At 50.9% G+C, this 10,119-nt stretch overlaps 1 protein-coding gene across 5 annotated transcripts in view; it reads left to right on the forward strand.

The window, feature by feature from the left end:
* The window catches only part of LOC139384453 (G patch domain-containing protein 1-like), a 70,817-nt gene extending 60,698 nt beyond the window's left edge, over nt 1-10,119 (forward strand). For 2 of the 5 annotated variants that reach the window (XM_071129224.1, XM_071129221.1), the window contains exons 17-21: nt 1,893-2,145; nt 8,440-8,550; nt 8,731-8,843; nt 9,482-9,636; nt 9,830-10,119. In XM_071129224.1, coding sequence (XP_070985325.1) covers nt 1,893-2,145; nt 8,440-8,550; nt 8,731-8,843; nt 9,482-9,636; nt 9,830-9,863 — 666 coding nt within the window. In that variant the 3' untranslated portion in view covers nt 9,864-10,119. Of the gene's footprint in view, nt 1-1,892; nt 2,146-8,439; nt 8,551-8,730; nt 8,844-9,478; nt 9,637-9,829 lie in introns of all 5 variants that reach the window. The other 3 variants (XM_071129220.1, XM_071129222.1, XM_071129223.1) reach the window with 3 other exon arrangements.

Genomic DNA, 10,119 nt, shown 5'->3' on the forward strand with positions numbered 1-10,119 from the left:
ATCCTACTGTATAGGTTCTGGTACCATCCTACTACACTACATACACCACTGATCCTACTGTAGAGGTTCTGGTACCATCCTACTACATACATCACTGATCCTACTGTAGAGGTTCTGGTACCATCCTACTACATACACCACTGATCCTACTGTAGAGGTTCTGGTACCATCCTACTACACTACATACACCACTGATCCTACTGTAGAGGTTCTGGTACCATCCTACTACATACACCACTGATCCTACTGTAGAGGTTCTGGTACCATCCTACTACACTACATGCACCACTGATCCTGCTGTAGGAGGTTCTGGTACCATCCTACTACATACACCACTGATCCTACTGTAGAGGTACTGGTACCATCCTACTACATACATCACTGATCCTACTGTAGAGGTTCTGGTACCATCCTACTACATACACCACTGATCCTACTGTAGAGGTGCTGGTACCATCCTACTACATACACCACTGATCCTACTGGTTTGACAGTCTACTGTAATCCTACGAGGTTTGACGGTCTACTGTAATCCTAAGAGATTTGACGGTCTACTGTAATCCGTGGAGGGTTGACGGTCGACTGTAATCCGCGGAGGGTTGACGGTCGACTGTAATCCGCGGAGGGTTGACGGTCGACTGTAATCCGCGGAGGGTTGACGGTCGACTGTAATCCGCGGAGGGTTGACGGTCGACTGTAATCCGCGGAGGGTTGACGGTCGACTGTAATCCGTGGAGGGTTGACGGCCGACTGTAATCCGTGGAGGGTTGACGGCCGACTGTAATCCGTGGAGGGTTGACGGCCGACTGTAATCCGTGGAGGGTTGACGGCCGACTGTAATCCGTGGAGGGTTGACGGCCGACTGTAATCCGTAGAGGGTTGACGGCCGACTGTAATCCGTAGAGGGTTGACGGCCGACTGTAATCCGTAGAGGGTTGACGGCCGACTGTAATCCGTAGAGGGTTGGCGGCCTACTGTAATCCGTAGAGGGTTGGCGGCCTACTGTAATCCGTAGAGGGTTGGCGGCCTACTGTAATCCGTAGAGGGTTGGCGGCCTACTGTAATCCGTAGAGGGTTGGCGGCCTACTGTAATCCGTAGAGGGTTGGCGGCCTACTGTAATCCGTAGAGGGTTGGCGACCTACTGTAATCCGTAGAGGGTTGGCGGCCTACTGTAATCCGTAGAGGGTTGGCGGCCTACTGTAATCCGTAGAGGGTTGGCGGCCTACTGTAATCCGTAGAGGGTTGGCGGCCTACTGTAATCCGTAGAGGGTTGGCGGCCTACTGTAATCCGTAGAGGGTTGGCGGCCTACTGTAATCCGTAGAGGGTTGGCGGCCTACTGTAATCCGTAGAGGGTTGGCGGCCTACTGTAATCCGTAGAGGGTTGGCGGCCTACTGTAATCCGTAGAGGGTTGGCGGCCTACTGTAATCCGTAGAGGGTTGGCGGCCTACTGTAATCCGTAGAGGGTTGGCGGCCTACTGTAATCCGTAGAGGGTTGGCGGCCTACTGTAATCCGTAGAGGGTTGGCGGCCTACTGTAATCCGTAGAGGGTTGGCGGCCTACTGTAATCCGTAGAGGGTTGGCGGCCTACTGTAATCCGTAGAGGGTTGGCGGCCTACTGTAATCCGTAGAGGGTTGGCGGCCTACTGTAATCCGTAGAGGGTTGGCGGCCTACTGTAATCCGTAGAGGGTTGGCGGCCTACTGTAATCCGTAGAGGGTTGGCGGCCTACTGTAATCCGTAGAGGGTTGGCGGCCTACTGTAATCCGTAGAGGGTTGGCGGCCTACTGTAATCCGTAGAGGGTTGGCGGCCTACTGTAATCCGTAGAGGGTTGACAGACGTTTTGTAAATCACATGTTGTTAATCTATGATGTTTCTGACTATCTGAGCAGCCAGACACGGAGCAGAAAGACGAGGAGGAGGAGGAGGAGAGCAGGCCGTCTATGGATCTGTTCAAGGCCATCTTCGCCAGTTCATCAGACGAGAAGTCTTCCTCTTCTTCTGAAGGAGAGAGTGAGGAGGAGGAGGAGAAGGAGGAAGGTGTTCGGAGCAAGGCTGGGACTGGGCCTCAGATATCTAACCAGTTGAATGTCAACACAACCCAGCCTGCTCCTCCTGTGTCAGCTATACCCAGCCAGCACCCAGGTAGGAACACTGGTCCTCCTGTGTCGACTACACCCAGGTAGGAACACTGGTCCTCCTGTGTCAGCTACACCCAGCCAGCACCCGGGTAGGAACACTGGTCCTCCTGTGTCAGCAACACCCAGGTATGAACACTGGTCCTCCTGTGTCAGCTACACCCAGCCAGCACCCAGGTAGGAACACTGGTCCTCCTGTGTCGACTACACCCAGGTAGGAACACTGGTCCTCCTGTGTCAGCTACACCCAGCCAGCACCCAGGTAGGAACACTGGTCCTCCTGTGTCGACTACACCCAGGTAGGAACACTGGTCCTCCTGTGTCAGCTACACCCAGCCAGCACCCAGGTATGAACACTGGTCCTCCTGTGTCAGCAACACCCAGGTATGAACACTGGTCCTCCTGTGTCAGCTACACCCAGGTAGGAACACTGGTCCTCCTGTGTCAGCTACACCCAGCCAGCACCCAGGTATGAACACGGGTCCTCCTGTGTCAGCTACACCCAGGTAGGAACACTGGTCCTCCTGTGTCGACTACACCCAGGTAGGAACACTGGTCCTCATGTGTCAGCTACACCCAGGTAGGATCATTGGTCCTACTGTGTCAGCTACACCCAGGTAGGAACACTGGTCCTCCTGTTGCGACTACACCCAGGTAGGAACACTGGTCCTCCTGTGTCGACTACACCCAGGTAGGAACATTGGTCCTACTGTGTCAGCTACACCCAGGTAGGAACATTGGTCCTACTGTGTCAGCTACACCCAGCCAGCACCCAGGTATGAACACGGGTCCTCCTGTGTCGACTACACCCAGGTATGAACACTGGTCCTCCTGTGTCAGCAACACCCAGCCAGCACCCAGGTAGGAACACTGGTCCTCCTGTGTCAATTACACCCAGGTAGGAACACTGGTCCTCCTGTGTCAGCTACACCCAGGTAGGAACACTGGTCCTCCTGTGTCAGCTACACCCAGCCAGCACCCAGGTATGAACACTGGTCCTCCTGTGTCAGCAACACCCAGGTATGAACACTGGTCCTCCTGTGTCAGCTACACCCATGTAGGAACACTGGTCCTCCTGTGTCAGCTACACCCAGGTAGGAACACTGGTCCTCCTGTGTCAGCTACACCCAGCCAGCACCCAGGTAGGAACACTGGTCCTCCTGTGTCAACTACACCCAGGTAGGAACACTGGTCCTCCTGTGTCAGATACACCCAGCCAGCACCCAGGTATGAACACTGGTCCTCCTGTGTCAACTACACCCAGGTAGGAACACTGGTCCTCCTGTGTCAGCTACACCCAGGTAGGAACACTGGTCCTCCTGTGTCAGCTACACCCAGCCAGCACCCAGGTATGAGCACTGGTCCTCCTGTGTCAGCAACACCCAGGTATGAACACTGGTCCTCCTGTGTCAGCAACACCCAGGTATGAACACTGGTCCTCCTGTGTCAGCTACACCCAGGTAGGAACACTGGTCCTCCTTTGTCAGCTACACCCAGGTAGGAACACTGGTCCTCATGTGTCAGCTACACCCAGGTAGGAACACTGGTCCTCATGTGTCAGCTACACCCAGGTAGGAACACTGGTCCTACTGTGTCAGCTACACCCAGCCAGCACCCAGGTAGGAACACTGGTCCTCCTGTGTCAGCTACACCCAGGTAGGAACACAGGTCCTCCTGTGTCAGCTACACCCAGCCAGCACCCAGGTATGAGCACTGGTCCTCCTGTGTCAGCAACACCCAGGTATGAACACTGGTCCTCCTGTGTCAGCAACACCCAGGTATGAACACTGGTCCTCCTGTGTCAGCTACACCCAGGTAGGAACACTGGTCCTCCTGTGTCAGCTACACCCAGTAGCACAATATGGTGGTTTAACAACGTCTGTTTTGGTTGTTAGGAGAATTATGAGATATTTGTCTTTATTATGGATCGCCATTAGTTCCTGTCAAGGCAGCAGCTACTCTTCCTGGGGTTTATTATGGATCCCCATTAGTTCCTGCCAAGGCAGCAGCTACTCTTCCTGGGGTTTATTATGGATCCCCATTAGTTCCTGTCAAGGCAGCAGCTACTCTTCCTGGGGATTATTATGGATCCCCATTAGTTCCTGCCAAGGCAGCAGCTACTCTTCCTGGGGATTATTATGGATCCCCATTAGTTCCTGCCAAGGCAGCAGCTACTCTTCCTGGGGTTTATTATGGATCCCCATTAGTTCCTGTCAAGGCAGCAGCTACTCTTCCTGGGGTTTATTATGTATCCCCATTAGTTCCTGCCAAGGCAGCAGCTACTCTTCCTGGGGTTTATTATGGATCCCTATTAGTTCCTGCCAAGGCAGCGGCTACTCTTCCTGGGGTTTATTATGGATCCCCGTTAGTTCCTGCCAAGGCAGCAGCTACTCTTCCTGGGGTTTATTATGGATCCCCATTAGTTCCTGTCAAGGCAGCAGCTACTATTCCTGGGGTTTATTATGGATCCCCATTAGTTCCTGCCAAGGCAGCAGCTACTATTCCTGGGATTTATTATGGATCCCCATTAGTTCCTGCCAAGGCAGCAGCTACTCTTCCTGGGGTTTATTATGGATCCCCATTAGTTCCTGCCAAGTCAGCAGCTACTCTTCCTGGGGTTTATTATGGATCCCCATTAGTTCCTGCCAAGTCAGCAGCTACTCTTCCTGGGGTTTATTATGGATCCCCATTAGTTCCTGTTGCCAAGGCAGCAGCTACTCTTCCTGGGGTTTATTATGGATCCCCATTAGTTCCTGTTGCCAAGGCAGCAGCTACTCTTCCTGGGGTTTATTATGGATCCCCATTAGTTCTTGCCAAGGCAGCAGCTCCTCTTCCTGGGGTTTATTATGGATCCCCATTAGTTCCTGCCAAGGCAGCAGCTCCTCTTCCTGGGGTTTATTATGGATCCCCATTAGTTCCTGCCAAGGCAGCAGCTCCTCTTCCTGGGGTTTATTATGGATCCCCATTAGTTCCTGCCAAGGCAGCAGCTCCTCTTCCTGGGGTTTATTATGGATCCCCATTAGTTCCTGCCAAGGCAGCAGGTCCTCTTCCTGGGGTTTATTATGGATCCCCATTAGTTCCTGTTGCCAAGGCAGCAGCTCCTCTTCCTGGGGTTTATTATGGATCCCCATTAGTTCCTGCCAAGGCAGCAGCTACTCTTCCTGGGGTTTATTATGGATCCCCATTAGTTCCTGCCAAGGCAGCAGCTACTCTTCCTGGGGTTTATTATGGACTCCCATTAGTTCCTGCCAAGGCAGCAGCTACTCTTCCTGGGGTTTACTATGGATCCCCATTAGTTCCTGCCAAGGCAGCAGCTACTCTTCCTGGGGTTTATTATGGATCCCCATTAGTTCCTGCCAAGGCAGCAGCTACTCTTCCTGGGGTTTATTATGGATCCCCATTAGTTCCTGTCAAGGCAGCAGCTACTCTTCCTGGGGATTATTATGGATCCCCATTAGTTCCTGCCAAGGCAGCAGCTACTCTTCCTGGGGTTTATTATGGATCCCCATTAGTTCCTGCCAAGGCAGCAGCTACTCTTCCTGGGGTTTATTATGGATCCCCATTAGTTCCTGCCAAGGCAGCAGCTACTCTTCCTGGGGTTTATTATGGATCCCCATTAGTTCCTGCCAAGGCAGCAGCTCCTCTTCCTGGGGTTTATTATGGATCCCCATTAGTTCCTGCCAAGGCAGCAGCTCCTCTTCCTGGGGTTTATTATGGATCCCCATTAGTTCCTGTTGCCAAGGCAGCAGCTACTCTTCCTGGGGTTTATTATGGATCCCCATTAGTTCCTGCCAAGGCAGCAGCTACTCTTCCTGGGGTTTATTATGGATCCCCATTAGTTCCTGTTGCCAAGGCAGCAGCTACTCTTCCTGGGGTTTATTATGGATCCCCATTAGTTCCTGCCAAGGCAGCAGCTACTCTTCCTGGGGTTTATTATGGATCCCCATTAGTTCCTGCCAAGGCAGCAGCTACTCTTCCTGGGGTTTATTATGGACTCCCATTAGTTCCTGCCAAGGCAGCAGCTACTCTTCCTGGGGTTTATTATGGATCCCCATTAGTTCCTGCCAAGGCAGCAGCTACTCTTCCTGGGGTTTATTATGGATCCCCATTAGTTCCTGCCAAGGCAGCAGCTACTCTTCCTGGGGTTTATTATGGATCCCCATTAGTTCCTGCCAAGGCAGCAGCTACTCTTCCTGGGGTTTATTATGGATCCCCATTAGTTCCTGCCAAGGCAGCAGCTACTCTTCCTGGGGTTTATTATGGATCCCCATTAGTTCCTGCCAAGGCAGCAGCTCCTCTTCCTGGGGTTTATTATGGATCCCCATTAGTTCCTGTTGCCAAGGCAGCAGCTCCTCTTCCTGGGGTTTATTATGGATCCCCATTAGTTCCTGTTGCCAAGGCAGCAGCTACTCTTCCTGGGGTTTATTATGGATCCCCATTAGTTCCTGTTGCCAAGGCAGCAGCTACTCTTCCTGGGGTTTATTATGGATCCCCATTTGTTCCTGTCAACGCAGCAGCTACTCTTCCTGGGGTTTATTATGGATCCCCATTAGTTCCTGTCAACGCAGCAGCTACTCTTCCTGGGGTTTATTATGGATCCCCATTAGTTCCTGTCAACGCAGCAGCTACTCTTCCTGGGGTTTATTATGGATCCCCATTAGTTCCTGCCAAGGCAGCAGCTCCTCTTCCTGGGGTTTATTATGGATCCCCATTAGTTCCTGTTGCCAAGGCAGCAGCTACTCTTCCTGGGGTTTATTATGGATCCTCATTAGTTCCTGCCAAGGCAGCAGCTACTCTTCCTGGGGTTTATTATGGATCCCCATTAGTTCCTGTCAACGCAGCAGCTACTCTTCCTGGGGTTTATTATGGATCCCCATTAGTTCATGCCAAGGCAGCAGCTACTCTTCCTGGGGTTTATTATGGATCCCCATTAGTTCCTGTCAAGGCAGCAGCTACTCTTCCTGGGGTTTATTATGTATCCCCATTAGTTCCTGCCAAGGCAGCAGCTACTCTTCCTGGGGTTTATTATGGATCCCCATTAGTTCCTGCCAAGGCAGCAGCTACTCTTCTTGGGGTTTATTATGGATCCCCATTAGTTCCTGCCAAGGCAGCAGCTACTCTTCCTGGGGTTTATTATGTATCCCCATTAGTTCCTGCCAAGGCAGCAGCTACTCTTCCTGGGGTTTATTATGGATCCCCATTAGTTCCTGCCAAGGCAGCAGCTACTCTTCTTGGGGTTTATTATGGATCCCCATTAGTTCCTGCCAAGGCAGCAGCTACTCTTCCTGGGGTTTATTATGTATCCCCATTAGTTCCTGCCAAGGCAGCAGCTACTCTTCCTGGGGTTTATTATGGATCCCCATTAGTTCCTGCCAAGGCAGCAGCTACTCTTCCTGGGGTTTATTATGGATCCCCATTAGTTCATGCCAAGGCAGCAGCTACTCTTCCTGGGGTTTATTTTGGATCCCCATTAGTTCCTGCCAAGGCAGCAGCTACTCTTCCTGGGGTTTATTATTGATCCCCATTAGTTCCTGCCAAGGCAGCAGGTACTCTTCCTGGGGTTTATTATGGATCCACATTAGTTCCTTTCAAGGCAGCAGCTACTCTTCCTGGGGTTTATTATGGATCCCCATTAGTTCCTGCCAAGGCAGCAGCTACTCTGCCTGGGGTTTATTATGGATCCCCATTAGTTCCTGCCAAGGCAGCAGCTACTCTTCCTGGAGTTTATTATGGATCCCCATTAGTTCCTGCCAAGGCAGCAGCTACTCTTCCTGGGGTTTATTATGGATCCCCATTAGTTCCTGCCAAGGCAGCAGCTACTCTTCCTGGGGTTTATTATGGATCCCCATTAGTTCCTGTTGCCAACTCTCTGGGTAGTGGAGAATGATGGGAGACCTCTGACATCTCTGATGGTTTAACTCTCTGGGTAGTGGAGAATGATGGGAGACCTCTGACATCTCTGATGGTTTAACTTTCTGGGTAGTGGAGAATGATGGGAGACCTCTGACATCTCTGATGGTTTAACTCTCTGGGTAGTGGAGAATGATGGGAGACCTCTGACATCTCTGATGGTTTAACTCTCTGGGTAGTGGAGAATGATGGGAGACCTCTGACATCTCTGATGGTTTAACTCTCTGGGTAGTGGAGAATGATGGGAGATCTCTGACATCTCTGATGGTTTAACTCTCTGGGTAGTGGAGAATGATGGGAGATCTCTGATGGGTTTAACTCTCTGGGTAGTGGAGAATGATGGGAGATCTCTGACATCTCTGATGGTTTTAACTCCGTTTTTATTTTTTAGACGTTGTGTTCAAAACGCCCAGTGGTCCTGCCGCTGCCCCTCCCCCTCGGGACCAGGAAATGGAAGAGGAGGAGTTTGGACCTCGGCTGCCTCCTCCTTCCTCTACATTGAGTGAGTCCCTTACCAATAACGTGATCCAATCAAATCCCGGTTAAACGGACGTTATGATTTCTTAACATCTATTCAGTTCTTGTTGTTCACAAAAAGCTGTTCGAACCAGTCTGGTGCAGCTCATCTTGAGACGTTGATATAGATGATTTGAAGTCTCACCATCTCTGCTTGTCTTTTCAGCAGCGGAGCGCCGTCCGTCCCTGACTCCCTCTGCTAAGGACGACAAACACAAGAAGAAGTGTAAGGAGAAGCACAAAGCCAAGAAACACGGCAAGAACAAGAAGGACAAGAAGGTACGGCCGGGGAAAACAACTTAACCCAGGAGAATAGACTACGGTGTCTGTTCAAGAGTCCTCTCTCTGTCTCTCTGTCTCTGTCTGTCTCTCTCTCTCTCTCTCTCTGTCTCTCTCTGTGTCTCTCTGTCTCTCTCTGTGTCTCTCTTTGTCTTTCTCTATCTCTCTGTCTCTCTCTGTCTCTCTCTGTCTCTGTCTCTCTCTGTCTCTCTGTCTCTGTCTCTCTGTCTCTCTCTCTCTCTCTCTTTCTGTCTCTCTCTGTCTCTCTCTGTCTCTCTCTGTCTCTGTCTCTCTCTGTCTCTCTCTCTCTCTCCCTCTTTCTCTCCCTCTCCCTCTCTTTGTCTTTCTCTATCTCTCTGTCTCTCTCTGTCTCTCTCTGTCTCTCTCTGTCTCTCTCTGTCTCTGTCTCTCTCTGTCTCTCTGTCTCTGTCTCTCTGTCTCTCTCTCTCTGTCTCTCTCTCTCTCTCTCTCTCTGACAGGCTGCTCTATGACTGGTAAAGTGAGTTATTCATCCATTGCACCAAATATGTTTGTTCTTTTTGTTTTTGGTGGAAGTGCCAGGAACGCCGTTCACCGTCTGTCAGTATGTCCTCTTGACTCTCCCTCTCTGCCGCTGTTGTTGTTGTTGTTAACAGCAGAAGAAGAAGCACAAGAGGCACAAGCACAAAGGCAAGCAGAAGAAGAGCAGTAGGAAGGAGGAGTCATCAGACAGCAGCTCAGAGGGGAGTGACGGGAACAGCCAGGAGAACGGAGAGGAGGGGGGAGGGGTATCAACAGAAGAGCTGCTCAGAAGGTCAGAGGGCATTAATTGTAGTACAAAACAGTTAGAACCAGCCCAGAAATGGTTTGGACCTGGCCAAAAAGGGCAACAATGGTTAGAACCAGGCCAAAACCAATTGACCCATGTCATTTAAACATATTACAGTATTATGACAGAGTTATTACATACATGATATGAATTGATCCTTCCTCTCCCATCTGACCAGGTTGAAGGGCATCCGTGGGAAGAAGCTGCAGTGAATCTGTGATCCGACAGACAACAGGATGTCCTCTATGAGGACAGATATCTGGAGACGGGAGTCAGGAACCACTCTGTATGAATTCCAATAGCCCTGTAGTGATGCTGATGAAAGAGGGTCTTACTTTACATTTTAAACTGTAATTCTCATGAGATGTGAGGGTTTTTTGCTGATCAATGTCTCGGGCTGATATGTTGAGAGGTCTTGAATTGTTGCTATCGTCTGTTAATCAATAAAATGTGAGATTTTGTTGTTGT

This window comes from Oncorhynchus clarkii, chromosome 26, assembly GCF_045791955.1.
Source record: "Oncorhynchus clarkii lewisi isolate Uvic-CL-2024 chromosome 26, UVic_Ocla_1.0, whole genome shotgun sequence".
Lineage (NCBI taxonomy): Eukaryota > Metazoa > Chordata > Actinopteri > Salmoniformes > Salmonidae > Oncorhynchus > Oncorhynchus clarkii.